This window comes from Leptodactylus fuscus, chromosome 4 (genome assembly GCF_031893055.1).
Source record: "Leptodactylus fuscus isolate aLepFus1 chromosome 4, aLepFus1.hap2, whole genome shotgun sequence".
In the NCBI taxonomy this organism is placed as follows: Eukaryota; Metazoa; Chordata; class Amphibia; order Anura; family Leptodactylidae; genus Leptodactylus; species Leptodactylus fuscus.
In genome coordinates, this window is record NC_134268.1 from 179,316,690 (window position 1) to 179,337,244 (window position 20,555).

The following is a 20,555-nucleotide window of genomic DNA, read 5'->3' on the forward strand; positions in this document are numbered from 1 at the left end:
ATCTATCTATAGAACCCAATCGTATACGTATCCTTCACAATAAAAATAGTCTGTTTTCAGAGTTTTACTGGAGGCCGTTCGCCTGCACTAACCTCTTCCACTGAGGCCTTCCATGCTGAGAATCGATAGCACTTTAGATTTGCCTTGTGCATGTACTTCTTTTATTCATAAGCTCTTCTTTGTTGTTGGTCTGTGGCTGTGAGATGTAGAGTGGGTTTGCATTAACCATTATAACTAAGGGCCTAGTTACACAAGCAGATAATTTGGCTGTAATGAGCGCCGATATAGGAAGGTAATTGGCAATCGTTTAATGGTCCTTGGGTTCGGATCATCAGCCCATGTAAACATGGCCATTGATCAGCCGATAAGTGAATGTTTATCATTGATGTCATCTTTTATGCAGGGAGCACATCCTTATGCACACAGGATATGCCGCCATCAGTAATACATACTATACGGGAATGACCAATCTTATTAACAACCATTCATCCCTATAATTTGCTAAGTGTAAGTGTCATTATGCTTTTCTTCTGTTACGACCAGATTATTTGCCTGTGAATAGGCTCCTAAACATCATGTACATGACCGTAGACAGTGTAAGTGTTTGTTGTAAAATCAAACCAGATGCCACACAGCTTGGCATTCTTATGCCATCCATGTTTTTCACGGATCCATAAGTTCCAGGGCATAACTAGGAAAGACTGGACTCCATAGCAAACTTTTGACTTTGGGCCCCTCACACCACATAGCACTGACCCGTGCACAGTATGATGCACCATTAACCTGCCCTTACGCAGTATATTACCCCCTTTAATGTCCTCACATAGTATAAAGCCCCCTGTACTAGTCCTCACACACACACTATAGTGTCCACTTTACTGCCCCCCAGGCAGTAACTGCTCCTTTTATTGGCCCACTTTACTGGCTCCAACGCAGTTATAGCCCCCGGTATTGGCCCCAACAGTCACTGGCCTCCGACATCGGCCATTACCTGCTGAATTATTCCAGCAGGTAACATCCCATATCCACGTGCCCATTCCTGCTCCTGTGGCTGCCTCCGCTTTGGAGTATATTATGTCCTGATTCTGAAAAACATTGAGACGTGACGTTTCAGCATCTGGACATAATCTGTGGGTAAGTGAATATCGGCTGTAATCTGTTGGAATGATCAAGAAGGCAACAGCCTATTATAAAAGAAAGTAAAAGTGGGGGCTTGGGGCCAATTGGGAGGTCGCAATGGCTGTAGGTCAGTAGTTGAATGAATAGACTGAGCTGTAATACTAGACAGGTATAGGAGCCGCTCCATATCTTGTGGCTTATTTCTAGACACTGATGCATGAAAACTATGAACATGTGTATGTGTCCATAGAAATGAATGGGTCTGTATGCCATCCGTTTTCACTGATCCATAAATAGAGCCAGCATACGGACCAAAACTACGGTTCTGTTCACGAAGCCTTACACCAAGTTTACTTTTTCCCTTGTTACATCCTTTAAATTGTTGTTCAGTCTAGCTGAGCTCTAGAAAATGACTGTAGTATATTCCCAGCATGGGTTAATGTCCTACTGATTTGGACAAAGAACTCAGTTACCCTGGAAAACGTATTCAGTGACCTTGAGATAATGGGAGGAGCCTGCTTGTCATGTCTGAAGTGGTCTGTGCAGAACGGGCCATCTCGGCACTGTGCAGCTGTCAAACCGCATGGTGTCATTTATACCTCTGCCTGTGGTGAGGGCTGCCTGAGAACAGCGTGATGTCTGACAGGGTGTGATGGTAATGAAAGGTTTCCTTTCCGGGTGAATTTCCATTACCAGTGCAAGAAACATAACAAATAAAGCCAAAAACATCCTCTATATTAGGAAACACCTAACAGTTATTTATGTAAAATTCTAGCAAAAAGCTGCTTATAAAAAAAATAAATATCTAGTTGTATGGCCAGTTAAAGAGCCGTTCAAAAGTTATACAATCTTAAAGGGATTATCCTTTGTAAAATTGATGTCCATTTGAGATAACTATTGGAGAGGTCATTATTTTTGGATTCCCCCCCCGTGCTCACTCGCTATACTTTTAATAGTGGCCATAGTGAGTACTATAGTGGTTGTCCCATAGACTTGATTGGTACAACCACCGCAGTAGTTTTTGGTTGTTTTTTTTTTTTTTAAATAATCAGAATGGCTTAAAAAATAAAATAAAGAAGCTACACTCGCCTTACTTATTTCCCAATGTGATGCTTATTTGATTTTAGCTTACATTAGGTTCACATTGGACCCTGAAAGACTGAAAGCCTGTTCGCTAAAGACAGCAGTTACCTGCAGACCCCATTGTCCTCCATGCAGGACTTTTCTCTCCAGCAATTTTTGATTGAATCTGCAGATAGTGCCAACAATATTCCACAGTCCTCATCAGTCCCTGTCCCATATGGGGCGTAATCTACATTCCCTATCAGTATGTCTTTGGAGTATGGGAGGAAACCGACACAAACACAGAGAGAACATACAAACTCCTTGCAGATGTTTGTCCTTGGCAGGATTTGAACCAAGGACTCCAATACTGCAAGGCAACAGTGCTAACCACTGAGCCATCATGCAACCCACGACTCCTAGTCGGTCTCTATTTCTTGGTCCCTCTCAACACACAGAAGATGGCCACTCAGTCATTGGTGCCTATGGTGACCTGCCTCAATCGGTGTTTAGTGAGCAGTCATTTCTGGGTGTGGAGAAGGATCAGGAAGTAACGGTCCCGCGGTGGATTGGAAAAGCTTTGAGACAAAGGCAGTGGGTGAGCGGTGAGAGGAGTAGCACTACTTTTTTGTTTTTTTATATCTTTTTTTTCAAGATTATTTATCAGCTGGACAATACCTGTAATGATGTATAAGAGTCTTTCTTGTCACGTATGACCCGATATCACTGGTGCTTGTTTTTTGTCTTACAGAATTCTGTTTGTTATCTGAAAAACAAGGAGGCTTTGAGAAGGAGTCGAGTGAGAAGTTTCTATGTAGTAACTCAGGTGTAGACCTCTCTCGGTCTCTATGTGACTTTGACGTCGTGGATGGGTTCAGAGATGTGACTGTTGATGGGAAGCTTGCTCCAAGCCATGCGGCCCTGTCTTTCTTAAAACCAGGTAACTTGTCACAGCCAGTATTTCCCATGTCTCACCATTCACATCTGTTTTCATGAAGAAATCCGGTCACAATATAAGAATTATTTAAGTTCAAAAGCTATTTTTGAGAACCCCGCTATTTTAGGATATTTCCATATAGTTTAACATCTGGTTTTCAAAGAAACCTAAGGGCATAATCTATGAATAATAGCCAAGCCAGTATAACGTCTCCAAATGGAAGAGGAACTCATCCGCAGACAGCTGTTTTGAGGTTTTTCCCTCTCACCAGTGCAGATTGGGGTACTGGCGGGCTGTGTAAGAGGTCTTGACATAAGTCTTTTTCACCGATGAGGTCTTATTTGTATTTCTTATCCAGAATTCTTAGCAGGACATGCATGATTATTGGAAGTCTAGCAATGTTCCAGATTTGTGTGACAAAATTCTGGCACGAATTTATGCCACAAAGTATGAATATTATAAACCTAGTTAACGCTATGTTCACATATGAGGCCGTGTGTCCATTGATCTGGCCTGTTGAAGAACCAGAGCAATGGACACAAGGACTGCAAAATTAGTGGACACCTATGGGTTTCCATTCTTGTAAACTGTAACTGCTAGACTTCCAATATTTGGCTGACACTATAAGGGTAAGTTCAGATGGAATTTTTTGGACCGGAACCTGAAGCAGAGGCCGTCTCAGGTTCGGGTCCAAAAGACGAGTTGCCACGACTGAAAGCCGGTGCCCATTCATGGGGCCTAATCCGGAGTGGAGAGCACGGCTGGATGCCGGTGCAGGGCACCGCCTTTCCGTCGCGGCAACCCGTCTTTTGGACCGGAACCTGAGGCCCCCTCCGCTGCAGATTCCGGAGGGAGTGTCTTCAGGCCGAATCACGAGGCGACTCGGCCTGAAGAATGGGCATCTCGCTTCTTTTTCCCAGGAGCTGGAAGAAACGACTCCCGGAAAAAGCTCCTGAGCGGCTCCCATTGATTTCAGTGGGAGTCGTCCTTTTTGGTCAGGGTTTTGAGGCGAATATGGCCTCAAAACCCTGACCAAAAAACTCCATATGAACTTACCCTTACAGATTTGACTCCTAAGCAGATTTGAACCCAACCTTAGGCCGCATACACACATCCATGTACACAGTTATTGGGTTAGCCGTGGTTTTCACGACTATCACACTGACCGCTTCATTTTTATGGCCCCATACACATGACCTTGTATTTTTATGTGGCATACGGACATGTGCATGTTACCTAAAACAGTCTAAAAGCATCAGATTATCATCCAGTTTCAGCCACTTTGATACATTTTAAAGGGTTCTGTCACCAGACTAACAACTCAGCCCCGCAGATAGATACGTTAGGTTGACCTGAATCAAACAGTAGTTTCCCCTTGTGAATCGGTGCATCTGTTGTCGAGATATAGTCATCCAAAAACCTAATTTACATATTGACGATATCTTGTTGACGGAGTTACTGATTCACAAGCAAAAAAGACACAGTTTGATTCAGTTGACCATACCCTATCAATCTACAGAGGTTGACATTCTGGGTGCTGGTGACAGACCTCCTGTAAGACTCTGTGGTTTAATTTTAGGTCTAGTTCACATCTGTGCTTGATAGTCCGTTCAGGAAATCCGCATGGGGACCCCCCCAAACGGACTACTGAATGCATTGGCAAGCAGTGTTTAGTGAAAGCACATGGACCCCATAGACTATAATGGGGTCAGTGTGCTTTGTGCACGATCTCTGCACGGAACATGCAGACAGAAAAGTAGTCTCCATGTTGCGTGCGGAGACTGTGCGAAAAGCACACAGACCCCATTATAGTCTATGGGGTCCATGTGCTTTCACTGCACACCGCTTGCCAATGCATTCGGTTTTTAGTTGGGGGGTGGGGGGTGGTCCCATGCAGACTCCCCCAAACGGATTACCGATGCATATATGAACGAGGCCTCAGGTTTTGAAGATATTAAATACTGATTTCAAATAGATTTGCCGAACGCAGGTGTGAACCAGGCCTTAGTAAATCTCCCCCATTGTTTTATTATAGTGATATTTAAGGTAATGGCGCTATAATTCCTTGATCTGACCTACATGAATGTTATTGTGAAGAATACAGGCTACCAACCTCTGTTTTGCAGAGTAACCGCCTTGCGCCAGAGTAAGGGCTTGTTCACACGGAGTAAACGCGGCATGCAATGTGCCGCGTTTACGGGACGTTTGCGCCGCGATTTTGACGGTGCATGTTTGTGGTCGCATTAACGCTACGTTAACGCGCATTTACGCGGCGCTAACGCAGCCGCAAACATGCACCGACAAAATTGCGGCGCAAACGCGTTTACTCCGTGTGAACAAGCCCTAAGATGCACATTATTTATTACAAGTTTAATGCCTGTGTATAGAGTAGATACATTTGCTGTCTTCTATGCACCAGAATCTCAGATTTCTGGCGTAGTGGCTGACATAGATTTCAGCTATAATTTACACCATTTTCTTGCGTAAAATATCATAAATCAGCCTGGCTGTGAGAGTCCACATTCCCTCCTGTAAGTCTCCTCCACCCTTCCTTAAAAAAAATTGCAACTTTTATCATACATCGTAGGCCCCATGCACACAACCAAGCGTTCTTCCAATGTGGGACTGAGTTTGCAGCGGTATGTACTTGGATGATACTTGACGTGACATCCAAGTGCATTCTGTTATGCGTTCACGTTTATGGGGGCTTCCGATCCATTCTGTTGCAATGAGACATAGGACTTGCTCTATAGTCATAGCTGTCATTGGAACTGAATGGATCGGAAACCCCCATTGATGCGAGACCATTACGGGATGCATTCACTTCAAGTGTCATCTGAGTGCATTAGACTGCAAACTCAGCCCCACATCGGAAACCCACTTGGCTATGTGCATGGGGCTTTACACCAGAATCTGGAATAATATATGTATGGCTAATTTCCAGCAGTGTTAGGCACACCATTTTGTTCTCTTAGCATGCTCTCACTTTTCAGTTGTATCTTCAGGCTACGTTGGCAGGAACTCTCTTGACTTGCAATGTGTGTGTGTGTAATATTACATAATCATGAGTGTATTATCGAGCCTGCGCCCTCACGTGTCCTTTCATGCTGACCCACTATAATGATGGAGCTGTTATAAGCACCAGAGAAAGAAAGTGAACAACAAAGCCTGTTTTATTAGCACAGTCCGTCAGAGCCAGTCCTCTCCAATACTACTTGACATTTGGCTCCAGGTGCGGAGAATAGCGCCTTCAGTGGTTAATGAGGTAATTAATTACAAATAGATAGAGTAATAATTAATAGTTGTAAAGCGTCCAGTGCCAGGAGGTCCCTGAAGCACTATAGTTGTTAAGTGATAAATAATGTACGTTTTATGTGCAGTATAAATTTCCTTTGAAGCGACCCCTGCTGAGCTAACAAAAGCACTCGACACCCAGCCTGGCTCACTCACAAGCACATCACAGAGCAACCTTACATTAACATTATGTGCACTATTACATGTCACTCTTCTAACTGCTGTTTCCACTAAAAGCCTGAAATTGTTCACAGCATCCTGTGCCTCTTAAGAGAATAGGTGTTGTAAAAGTTTAATAAAATAATTGGCACCTCTCAGACCCAGAGAACAGGTCCAGTACTTTGGATTGTCATTCTTCAGCCTTGCAAACGGTGTTCACGTAATAGGAGCTGAGCCACAGTAGTGCCATATAGCCACTATGCAGTGTACTGAGCTGCCTGCTTCTGGCTCTGTAGATCGTGCTGTGAGGGTGCTGATCAGTGGGGGTGCCAGGTGTCGGACCCCAGCATGCTGAGGTTGATGTCCTAAGGACAGGCCATCAATAACCAGTCTTGGACAACCCCATTAAGACTAAGGCCCCATGGGACGTATCGCGGTCCTTCCTGCAGCGCTTTGAACAGAAAGTTCACATAGTTTTTCTCTTTCTGTTTCCATTATATCTACGGGAAAGCCGCCGGCGTTTCCGTAGATATAATTGACATGCTGCGATTTCCAAAACTGTGCCGGTTTTAGAAATCGCAGCGTGTCTGCGCTGCGGTTTTTACCGCAAAGTGGGCATGGGATTCGCATGAATCCCATCTACTTTGCAGTTACTGTATAATGCCGTGATTTCCACCGCTGGCAAACTGCGGCGTTTCTGGCCCTAAAGAGAGATATTTTCCCAGGGATATTACAATTACACTATTACAAACCACTAAACCACCATTTTTAAAAATGTTTGCTATGGTGCATGTAGAAAGTGCAGTATAATCGGAGCTAGAAGGTGCAAAATTTTGCAGTTTTTTTTCATGGTCCCTACCACACTTAGACACTCCTCTCATCAGTCTGTCAGGTCCAAAATGCCTCTCAAACCAATAATAGTTCTATGTAGGGGCCTTTCATAAGATTGTAAACATGGCTTTGTGGCCACACTGATGAAGCAATGGAGAGATAATTATATTTTCCATAGATATGCAGGTCAGCTACCGAGTGCACTGGGGGCGGGGCCTGATTTGGAAGACATGCTTACAGACAGCAGCATACCTTCATCAGTTTGAGGCCATAAAGGCATGTTTCCTCTCTATTAAAGGTGTCTACACAGCACTATTATTGGTTTGGAAGGTATTTTGGACCTGACAGGCTTCCTTTATGGTCCATTTACACGGAGGAAAATGGCGCTGAATTTGGTGCTGAATTTCAGCGCTGAAAAAAAATGCCTCCCATTCTTTTTAATGGGTTCCTTTTTCTGCTAGCAGAACTGAAATTCAGCACCAAATTCAGCGCCATTTTCCTCCGTGTGAATGGACCCTTAATCCTCTGTTTGCCCTGGTTGTACAGTTGCCCCAATTGCTATCATTATACATAGTATCAATGGTTACATTACTATATGTAATTTGTTCATTGAGTGAAGAATAGGGAGGAGTTAAAGGGATCCTATCATTGGATACCCTTTTTTTCCTCGATAGCACGTAGGAATAGCCTTAAAGTCTATTCTTCTCCTACCTTTAGATTTCTTCTCCGCGCCGCCGTTTGGTAGAAATCAGAGTTTTCTTCAGTATGCAAATGAGTTCTCTCGTATCACTGGGGGCATCCACAATGCTGCGAGAGAACTCTCCAGTGACACCTCTATCTTCTTCTGGAACAGCCTCTCCCTGTGTCTTCTTCCGTCCTGGTTTCAATCTTCTAGGTCTCGGGCCTGGGGCAAAGCTGACTGCGCATGCCCGGGTAACAAGAAAATGGCCGCTTACACCAGCTTACTGTGTAAGCGGCCATTTTCTTGTGGCCCCGGCATGTGCAGTTGGCTCTGCCCGATGCCTAGAAGACTGAAACCCAGGACGGAAGAAGACACAGGGAGAGGCCGTTCCAGAAGAAGATGGAGGCGTCGCTGGAGAGTTCTCTTGCAGCTTTGGGGACGCCCCCAGTGCTACGAGAAAACTCATTTGCATACCGAAGAAAACTCGGATTTCTACTGAACGGCGGCGCGGAGAAGAAATCTAAAGGTAGGAGGAGAATAGACTTCCTTAAGGCTAGTCCTATGTGTTAGTCAGAAAAAAGGGTATCCAATGATAGGATCCCTTTAAATGTATTGTATTTTATAGCCATTGCTAGTGACACAGTTTTTCCATTACTAGGTAATATATGGGCTACAGCTTATGACTAGGGGTAGTTTTGCAGGTCTGACATGGTAATAAGATACAAGTATTGGGATTTTGTAATTTTTAGTGATTGAGGATGGTCATCCACCACCATTGCTATATAGAGTAATAGTGACGTTAGGAATGAGAAGGCAAATAAATGTGGAATCAGACAACAGGAACTAAAATCCTAAATATAACAGGCCATGTAGGGATTGTATCTATCATATATTACGTGTTAACTTGACTGAGACCAAATGGTAATGAGTCCTGGTTTAGAGCCGGTATGTCAGGTCGTGACCCCCGAGTCAATTTAGAACATGAGACACTGCGTTCATCACATTGGATGTGTTACTTACATAGTGTGTTGTGTCCCTGACTGTCTGACTGCTTCATACATTGTCTCTTACATTACATGTAGGGACATTTTGACCATATCAAAAATGTGCTGTGTTTTACAGTACCTTCAAAGTGAACCAGATTCTGCCTAATCCCATCCAGGGGATAATCGTACACATCAGGGAGAGTGTGTGCCTACATAGGCAGTATGGAGACTTACAAGTCATTCCTGCTCTGCTAGGGATTCTGGGTAAAAAATATGCAAATCTATTCTCCAGGATGTAATTAGGAGAACAGTGCCTCTGTATGCCGCCCTCTAGAGGGCAGCATCCTTAACATCATGCATGACTCCGTTAAAAAGTCTATTATCATGATGCGGATTTAATTGCCAAATTAGTATTTCTATTCCAAAAGGAACAGATTCCCATCCAGACATTGCAGAAAGATATCCGCATTGGAAATACTGCTATTTCACAAACCGTTACATTTTTGTAACTCGCAGCATATCAATTATGCCTAAGGAAAAGCTGGCATTTTCTGTATAGGGACAGAAAGTCCACAGAGTTTTGTTTTCTATGAAAAGCACTGCAGGAAATGTGATGTGTTTCCACCATAGTCTTTTCTGCTGAGCTTTGGCTGTGGCCCGCTATGTGGGACCTTAGTTTTAAAGGGATCTTCTCAATTGGATACCCTTTTTTTCTGACTTAACATGTAGGAATAGCCTTAAGAAAGTCTTTTCTTTTCCTACCTTTAGAAGTCTTCTCCGCGCCACCGTTCAGTAGAAATTCTGGTTTTCTTTGGTATGCAAATGAGTTCTCTTGTAGCACTGGGGGTGGGCTCCAGCACTCAAACAGAACGGGGGGGGGGGGGTCCCCAATGCTGCGAGAGAAAACTCCAGCGCCGCCTCCATCTTCTTCTGGAACGCCCTCTCCTTGTGTCTTCTTCCGTCCTGGGTTTCAGTCTTCTAGGCCGTGGGCAGAGCTGACTGCGCATGCCCAGGCAACAAGAAAATGGCCGCTTACACAGTAAGCTGGTGTAACCGGTCATTTTCTTGTGGCTCAGCCGGAGGCCTGGAAGATTGAAACCCAGAAGAAGACACAGTGAGAGGCCGTTCCAGAAGATGATGGAGGTGGCACTGGAGAGTTCTCTCGTAGCATTGGGACGCCCCCAGTGCTGCGAGAGAACTCATTTGCATACCGAAGAAAACCGGGATTTCTACTGAACGGCGGCGCGGAGAAGATATCTAAAGGTAGGAGAAGAATAGACTTTCTTAAGGCTAGTCCTATGTGTTAGGGAGAAAAAAAGGGTATCCAATGATAGGATCCCTTTAAGCAACATTTTTCTGACTACTATATGTAATTTAAATAGATGACTAAACCAAAGAAGTTCTGGATTTGCACACAACGCTGTCATCTGACCGCCACTGAATGCGCTATGAGCAAGGGCAATCTTTAGCCACTTTTGCAAAAATGGTCACTGGTAGTGGCAACTTCAATAGCAGCCAAAGGCATGAAGGGCTGGAGAATAGACCCGGTCTATGGCTAGTTTTCTAGTGGCAGTGGCAATCTGCTTGTCTAGCCTGGTATTGTTTGTATGGAGTAATAAATATGGCGCCTTTACCTCACACCCTAAGAAGAGTCTTTTCTCTGTCCAGCAGATTTTTATTCGTATAATAAAACCATCTGTGAAATCTATTGTATATAATGAGGAGGACATTGGCAGGAGATAGCGGTGTGGCACTGAGCTACGATACATTTACTGTTACAGTACGTTCTGCATTAATGCACAGGCTAAGCGCGGCGAGCGCGAACCGACACTAGCAAAATGTTTTAACTAACATGGAAGAGGCTGTACCGTGCCGCAGGAACAAATCTATGAAATGGCTCTCATCTTCTAAGGCTGTTTTGTTGTGCGGATATTATTACTTTGCTTATGTCATATGGCTGTTTCATAGCAGCATAAAAGGCACTTTGATTTTTTTTCTCTCCCTTTTTCTCTTGAAAGACATATTGGAGCTTACAAAGCAGTTTGCTTTATTACAAGAGCTTCCCGAGGCCCAGCGTGAAGAGCTGTATAATCTGCTCTGTGAAATACTAGATGATGGGCAAACAATCGCTCAGATACAGGCTGTGGTAAGATCGGTTCATTTTATTGCTACTGTATTGTGTGTTACATAAGGGGTCTGTGAAGATACAGTATTCCAAACACAACACGTCTCCTGGCTAGGGTCTGTATACATGGTGCCTGAGCTTTGTGTTGGCGGTATACATTAAGAACATTATGTGATATATCCTCTTGATAGAAGACTCGAGGACGTACACAATATGTAGGCATGCAGTGGAATACAATGGGTCATCCATTGGGTCCAAATAAATAACAAAGGGTATACATCACGGTAAACTTCCTTTTGGTTGCCTGAAAACATGGACTGAGAATCTCAAAAATAAACTTTTGGCCTCTGTTACATGTAGCATACTTGTTGAAAGGCTTTTCTTGGCATACATGCCCAGTATAATTCCCGAGAACCATACAATATTACTTCGTATCACAAGATTTTAATATTTTGCTTGAATCGTGCTGTTTGACATGGTTTTGTAAAACCATCATTCAACAGCAGCATGTGAATAAACCCTAACATTGCTAGCTGAATGTTTTGCTGGACACTCTAAGGGTCCATTCACACAGCGTTTTTTGGCGCTGATTTTGACGCTGAATCCGCGTCAGAATCCACGTGGAAAAATAGCCTCCTGAGTTCCTTTTTCCGTTAGCGGAAGTCAATGGAGGCTTTTTTTTCCACATGGATTCTGACGTGGATTCAGCATCAAAATCAGCGCCAAAATGGTCCCTATGGAGAAGTCATCAGAATCAGATCTGTGGGGGTCTCACCTGTGGTACCCCCATGAATAGGCTATTCTTATAAGCTAATACACAGAGAATAGAGCAGATAGCTCTGTTCTCCATGTAGTGACCAGACCGAAATCCTGCATATCCACTCTACTTCACATGAATAGGAGCTGAGCTGCGGTAACTTAGTTCATACAATACACTATGTCATTGAAGCAGAAAGTCTGCAGAGGAAAACTCTGTGAACTCTCTGTGAAAAGCAGCCACGTTTTCCCACAGCGCTTTTTCGCTGTGGCCCGCTACCATGAAGGCCTTAGGCCGGGGCCCCATGTAGCGTAAATGCTGAAATTCGTTTCTGTCTCAGTTTTTTCTTTCTGCAGCACTTTTTGGCTGTGGTCCGCTATGTGGGGCCTTAGCCTTAAAGCAGAATGCAGTGAAAATGCATCAAGCGTTTTTCCGCATTGTTTTCCAATGAGTTTTTGCTGCATTTTACTTCTATTAAATATGTAAGGAAACTGCTTGCAATACCACAGCTAAATGAACATGCTGCATCTCTGCATCGTTGGGCCTTAGACCTCATTCACATTTGCGTCAGTAATCCGTTCGGGGGAGTCCGCATGGGGACTACTGAACGCATTGGCAAGCGGTGTGCAGTGAAAACACATGGACCCCATAGACTATAATGGGGTCCGTGTGCTTTCCGCACTGTCTCTGCACTGAACATGCGATCTACTTTCCTGTCCACATGACTCGTGTGGAGACAGTGCGAAAAGCACATGGACCCCATTATAGTCTATAGTCCGTGTGCTTTCACTGCTCAGCGCTTGCCAATGTGTTCGGTCGTCCATTCGGGGGTCCCCATGTGGACTTCTCCAAACGGATTACCGACGCAGATGTGAACGAGGCCTTAAGATATGTGTACACATAGCTTTTTTTTCTGTTGGGTGTGCTTTACATTTTGTCTAGTGTAGCATGCTCCATTCTTCTATTCTACAAAAAAAACACAAGAAACCTCCAATATCTGACCAGTATGTCAGGAGGGGCCCATATACCTAATCCTCAATCATACAAATAATAAATCCCAAAGAGATCATAATGGATCATGATAGCCTAGCCATATCAATCAGCCAGTGTGAACAGTCTCATGTGTTATGTACTTGAATATCAATCTAATACATTAAGAATGGAGGCATCCATGGCAATGCTGTACATCATTTTAGACTCCGCTAAGACTAAATTCATTGGCGGGCCAAAAGCAGCCTTAGTAGACGCAGCAGCGTGATCTCGCTGAGGGGCATAATTACTGTGCTTGTTTTTCCATTTGCATCATTGCTTTTGTACTGTTTAAATACAGCTCATTTTGCTCCCGTCTGCTCCGCTAAGCAGGGAGCGATCTGTACACAGAGATCAGATGTTCGGCTGTTTTTGCTGATTAATGATTACTACATGATTGTCTGTCTTGTTTCTGGTAGGTAGAAGAGATCTGTTTAGGATCTAAGCCCGGCCTGACGTATTTGAGTGAGTTAAAGTTGTCTCAAAAAGAATATGCACAAAAGATCCTGACCCTTGTAGGATATGATCTGCAAAATGAGAACCTTACAGAACCATCTAAAAAGGACCTGATCGCAGCCTTCCACATCCTTACCAGTGCACTGGATGGTAATACATTTATTTTATTTTATTTTATTTTTCATTCAGTATATTTTAAGGCTCCTACTAAAATGTGGATTTATTAAATGTTTTCCCTTCACTCGGCAGCCGAACCCTTAACATCCGGCCATAAACGCTTTTTTTTTAATACTATATTTTGTTCCACACTTGACAAGAATTTAATGGTTGTCTATAAATATCTCCCAACATTCTGGTGTAAATCTGCTCCACGTCGATGCAACAGTTTCAGAATATATATCAGATTTGTGATAATATTTTTAAGCAAAAAAAAAATCCTTTGCTGAGTGAATCAGAACAGATGCTGCAGGGTAACATTTGTGGCTGGTTGCAGTTGTTTTGCTGGGAGTGGGACCAGGGGCGATCATTTGATCTCCCTGCTAAGGACTGTACACATTGGGCAAAGTCGCAACGATTAGTCACCACGAATTTACAGTTATAGCATAGATGGCGATTTACAGTTATAGCATAGATGGCGATTTACAGTTATAGCATAGATGGCGATTTACAGTTATAGCATAGATGGCGATTTACAGTCATAGCATAGATGGCGATTTACAGTTATAGCATAGATGGCGATTTACAGTTATAGCATAGATGGCGATTTACAGTTATAGCATAGAGGGCGATTTACAGTCATAGCATAGATGGCGATTTACAGTCATAGCATAGATGGCGATTTACAGTCATAGCATAGATGGCGATTTACAGTTATAGCATAGATGGCGATTTACAGTTATAGCATAGAGGGCGATTTACAGTTATAGCATAGATGGCGATTTACAGTCATAGCATAGATGGCGATTTACAGTCATAGCATAGATGGCGATTTACAGTCATAGCATAGATGGCGATTTACAGTTATAGCATAGATGGCGATTTACAGTTATAGCATAGAGGGCGATTTACAGTTATAGCATAGAGGGCGATTTACAGTTATAGCATAGAGGGCGATTTACAGTTATAGCATAGATGGCGATTTACAGTTATAGCATAGAGGGCGATTTACAGTTATAGCATAGATGGCGATTTACAGTTATAGCATAGAGGGCGATTTACAGTTATAGCATAGTTGAGATTTAAACAAATCCCATCAACATTCTATATACATACCCAAAAAGCAAAGTTTCCCTTGGTTCACATCTGTGTTTGGTAATCCGTTCGGGGAGTCCGCATGGGGACCCCGAGAACAGACTACCGAAGGCACTGGCAAGCGGTGTGCAGTGAAAGCACACGGACCCCATAGACTAGAATGGGGTCAGTGTGCTTGCCATGAGATCTCCGCAGGGAACATGCGGACAGGGAAGTACTCCACAATATACTTTTCTGTCTGCATGTTCCGTGCGGAGATCTCATGGCAAGCACACGGACCCCATTATAATCTATGGGATCTGTCTGCTTTCACTGCACACCGCTTGCAAATGCATTCGGTAGTCCATTCAGGGGGTTCCCATGCGGACTCCCCGAACTGATTACCAAACACAGATGTGAATGAGGGGTAGACTTAGGCTAGGGCTACCCACCAACTTTGGCTGTGACTATTGTACAATGACAGATTGCAATGCCAACTGGTGGCTCTTTCATTCATGTTACTGAATGGAAACACATTGAGACTCAGTTGGTACTACGACTTCTAGTCACAAAAAAATAGTCAAACATTACTCAACATTTTTGCAACAGCCATGGCACCTTCGGGTTGCAGTGTGACTCTATTCACTAATATGGTTAAAGGAATCATGAGGCGACACATCGATCGTTGATCGTGCGACAAGAGTCATGGCCAGAGTTGCTGTGTATCCCTAGCCCCTAACATGCAGCGTGCCGGTTATTGCTGAGTGTTTTACCTACAGATTTCAGTTTTCCAATGTACAAGTTGAGAGCCGATAGACAATGTTATAGAAGAAAATACTGCTGAATTTCTCTTGTAATATTCATCAGCATTTTCGTTGTCTGTCGCCTTCAGGTGTATTCTGACAGTCATTTGGGGTGTAGTTAACTTTAACCATCATCCTTCCACCGGGGTCCAACTCAGTTCCTCTTCTCATTTTCTGCTGTCTGAATGGGCCCTCAAGGTAAACTTTAATTTTGTGATAGAGATCTGTATAGAGCCCATGTTATTCCCACACAGATCAACATTGCCGTACATCACATCAGATTCTAGTTAGCAGGAACATGAAGTTACAGGTGGAAGATAACAAATACGTGAGCTGAATTGAATCCTGTTTTTTTTCAGGATTTTGTTGTGGAACAGCTCAGCCTGTGTTCTCACAGATTCTGGTTTTCTTAGCTCTGCATTTATCGAAAATTCCCAGCGTTAATGTAAATAGACAAACCTCCATTATAACAATGGAGGCCAAAAGAGTGCTTTTTTGCTCCTTGTTCCGCAGTAAAAACTAGGGTTTCTGGAGAAAGGTCTGCGTGGTATGATGTGTCAGACTACAATATTCCATTTACAGAAATTCAGTAAAAAACATCTTTTGTCAATACAGAAAGAGTAACTTTTGTTTAGCTCACCGGATTTCCAGAACTCTTGAGCATGTAGTTTCAGGAAATACAGGCAATGTTCTATAGGGAGCAGTCTTCCAAAAGGTGGCGCTAGAGCAAGTTCCCCTTTTTCACCAAAGAGAACTTATTACACCAGGCACGCCCTGCTAAGAACTCTGCAAATAAGTTCTTGTATGATGCAAAGCGGATTCTCCTTAATGCTAAGGTCCCACGTTGCAGAAACACAGCTTTTTTTGTTGCAGATTTTGCTGCGTTTTTTTGAGCCAAAGCCCAGGAATAAATTGAGAAGAGGGTAAAAGTATAAGAAGGTTCCTACATGCTTCTCATTCCTTTCCCATTCTTGGCTTTGGCTCAAAAAATTGCAACATTTTCGGATTTTCCCTATAGCATAATTGAAGCAGAAAATATACAGAGGAAAACTCTAACTCACATGGAGGAAGTTGGCGCTGATTCTGGCGCGATAACTCGGAACCTATTGAACACAATGAGAAAAAAAAAGCCTCCCATTGATTTCAATGGGTTCCGCGTGGGAAAACGGAACCCATTGAAGTCAATGGGAGGCTTTATTTCCGTACAGATTTTGATGTGAGTTATCGCAGTAGAATCAGCGGCAACTTCCTCCGTGTGAATGCCCCCTTAGGCCTCGTTCACATCTGCGTCGTTAATCCGTTTGGGGAATCCGCATGGGGACCTCCTCCCCCTTCCCCCCGAATGGACTACCAAATGCATTTGCAAGTGTTGTGCAGTGAAAGCACACGGACCCCATAGGCTATAATGGGGTCTGTGTGCTTTCTGTGAGATCTCCACAGGGAACATGCAGGTAGCAAAGTACTTCACAATCTACTTTCTGTCCACGTGATTCTTGCGGGCACACAGCAAGCACACGGATCCCATTATAGTCTATGGGATCCATGTGCTTTCACTGTACACCACTTGCAAGTGCGTTCGGTAGACCGTTCGGTGGGTCCCCATGCGGACCCAAACAGATTACTAAATGCAGATGTGAACCAAGGTTAAGGAACTACCTTTCAAATGGTGGTGCGAGAGCAAAGAGCAAGGTCTCCTTTTCCTTCAAGAAGGGCTTATTTGCATATCTCTAATATAAGCTGTCCTAAGGACTGATTCAGATGGGTGTAATATGTCCATATTATATGAGCTATATGATGGCTTTAAATCCAATACCACCTGATACCTGAATTAACTGTGTCATAAAGCCCTATGCTGCAGTTCCTTTGGGTTAATAATTATAAGAAAAGTTCAGAATTGTTATATTATGTGAATAACAAGTATTTGCTAAAACACACAGGTCAGGGAAGGTGACAGGTCATGTGTAAGGACTTCTAGAGAGTAGAACAGCCCACACAAAGCGAACATTCAATCACAAAATCAGGAACAACCTAGGTGAGCAGTTTCATATGTGGAGAGGAATAGGACAGAACCCAAAGTTGAGCGAGATAAAAATCCTAATTCAGAAAGACAGACAAGGACGAGAATCAGGAGCTTTCACAGGATGACACGCGGCTCCAGCAAGCTCATATGCACATGCAGCCATTAACCGGTTAAGGACCAGGCCCAGAAGTACATTAAGGACCGGGCCTCTTTTTTCAAAACTGACATGTGTCACTTTAAATGGCAATAACTTTGAGACGCTTTAACTTACACAAGTGATTTTGAAATTGTTTTTTCGTAACACATTATACTTCATGTTAGTGGTAAACACTAATCAATATTTTTGTATTTATTTATAAAAAAAACTAGCAAATTTGATGGAAATTTGGAAAAAATTGCAATTTTCAAAATGTGAAATTCTCTGCTTTTCAGGCAGATAGTCATACCATCCAAATACATGAATAAATATTATCTCCCATATCTCTGCTTTATATCGGCATCATCTTTTGATCGTCTTTTAATTCATTTTGGATGTTACAAGGCTTAAAGTGTAACAGCAATTTTCCAGATTTACAAGAAAATTCCTCAAACTAATTTTTTAGGGACCACTTCAGTTCTGAAAGGAATTATAAAGGCCTATATAATAGAAACCCCCATAAATCACCCCATTTTCAAAACTACACCCCTCAAATTATTCAAAACAGCATTTGGGATGTTTGTTAACCCTTTAAGCATTTCATAAGAATAAAAATAATATGGAGGTCAAATTTAGACATTTTATTTTTTTTCATTAATACATTCATTTAGACCTAAAATTAACACATTCACAAAGGGTTAAAGGAGAAAATGCATCTCACATTTTGTTATGCAATTTCTCCCGTGCACAGAAATACCCCACATGTGGGTGTAAACTGATTTTTGGGCACACGGCAGTGCATGGAAGGGAAGGAGTGACACTGGGTGTTTGAACAGCATATTTTGCTGGAATAATTTTCAGGCACCATGTCACATTTGCAGAGCCCTTAGCGTACCAAAACAATGGAAACCCCCCAAAAGTGACCCCATTTTAGAATCTACACCCCTCACGGAATTCATCAAGGGGTATAGTGAGCATTTAGACCGTACAGTTGTTTCACAGATTTTACTAACATTGGAATGTGTAAAAGAAAAATTACTAAAATGTCACTTTATCCCCAAAGTTTTCATTTTCACAAGGGGTTAAAGGAGTAAAAGCCCCCCAAAGTTTGTTAAACAATTTATCCTGAACACGGCAATACCCCATATGTGGCCATATTCTGCTGTATGGGAACATGGCGGGGCTCAGAATGGAAGGAGCGCTATTTTGCTTTTGGATGGCAGATTTTGCTGGAATAATTTTTAGGTGCCATGTCGCATTTGCAGAGTCCCTACAGTACCAATACAGTGGAAACCCCCTAAAAGTGACCCCATTTTGGAAACTACACCCCCCACAAAACATATCAAAGGGTAGAGTGAGCATTTTGACCCTACAGCTGTTTCACAGATTTTATTAATATTGGGACATGAAAATGAAAATTTACTTTTTTTCCAACAAACTGTCAATTTAGCCCCAAATTTTTCATTTTCACAAGAGGATAAAGGAAAAAAAGCTCCCTAAAGTTCGTTACACAATTTCTCCTGAACACAGAAATGCCCCATATGTGGTAATAATCTACTGTATGGGAACATGGCGGGGCTCAGAATGGAAAGAGCGCTATTTGGCTTTTGAAGGGCAGATTCTGCTGGAATATTTTTCAGGTGCCATGTCGCATTTGCAGAGCCCCTAGTGTACCAATAAAGTGGAAACCCCCTAAAAGTGACCCCATTTTGGAAACTACACCCCTCATAGAATTTATCTAGGGGTTTGGTGAGCATTTTGGCCTCACAGCTGATTCACAGATTTTATTAACAATGGGACGTAAAAATGAAAAATTACTTTTTTTTTCCAATTAATCGTCCATTTAGCGCCATATTTTTAATTTTGCAAGTAGCTGAAGAATTAAAAGCCCCCCAGAGTTTGTTACACAATTTCTTCTTAACACGGCAATACCCCATATGTGGCCATAATCTGCTGTATGGGTATACGGTGGGGCTCAGAATGGAAAGAGCGTTATTTGGCTTTTAGAAAGCAGATGTGGCTGGAATAGTTCTCAGGTGCCATGTCGCATTAGCTGAGCCCCTAAAGTATCAATATAATGGAAACCCCCCATTGTGACCCCATTTTAGAAACTACACAGGTGACAGTAAACTGGAATTCACCAAGAAGTGACCCCATTTTGTAGGGACAATTTTAGGGCCTCTGCAAATGTGATGTGGTGTCCAAAAACAAAGAATATAAATCTGCACTCCAAAAGCACATATCGCTCCTTCACATCTGCGCCCTGCTGGGTACCCAAATAGCGGTGTATGCCCACATGTATGACACTGGTGTACCCCGGATAACGGACTTAATGCCATATGTGGGTATAAATGGCTGTTTGGGCACAGCCGGGCACAGAAGGGAAGGAGCGCTATTTTGGTTTTTGGAGCACAGTTTGGTTTTAGGACACCATGCCACTTTTGCAAAGCCCCTGAATTGCCAATAAAGTGGAATCCGCAGACATGTCACCCCATTTTGGACACTAGCCCACTCATGGGATTTATCAAGTGGTGTAGCGAGCATTTTTAACCCGAGTGTTGCATTTATTTAGTTTCCAGAAATGAAATCACAGCTGATAATGAGAAGTTAAAAATGAAAAATTTCCAGAGATTCGCCATTTCAGTACCCGATATGTTGTGCCCAACTTATGTCAGCAGAGACACTCCAAAAACTGGTAAGCGGGTATCCTGGGCACAACAGCTTTTAGAGCGTTCATCTCTGATACAAGGCGGGCACAACATATTACACACTGAAATGACGTATTCCTGGAAAAATGGTCATTTTCACCTTTCACAATCAGCTTCGTATTCATTTATGGATAATAAGTTATAGCAACACTTGGGGGTTAAAAATGCTCTCTGTACCCCTGGAGAAATCCTTCAGGGGTGTAGTTTCCAAAATAAGGTCT

General features: G+C 42.9%; 1 protein-coding gene across 1 annotated transcript in view; it reads left to right on the forward strand.

Moving 5' to 3' along the window:
* The window catches only part of GSDME (gasdermin E), an 89,115-nt gene that overhangs the window by 40,630 nt on the left and 27,930 nt on the right, over window positions 1–20,555 (forward strand). The window contains exons 6-8 of the mRNA XM_075271447.1: window positions 2,933–3,121; window positions 11,089–11,216; window positions 13,401–13,587. Coding sequence (XP_075127548.1) covers window positions 2,933–3,121; window positions 11,089–11,216; window positions 13,401–13,587 — 504 coding nt within the window. The remainder of the gene's footprint in view (window positions 1–2,932; window positions 3,122–11,088; window positions 11,217–13,400; window positions 13,588–20,555) is intronic.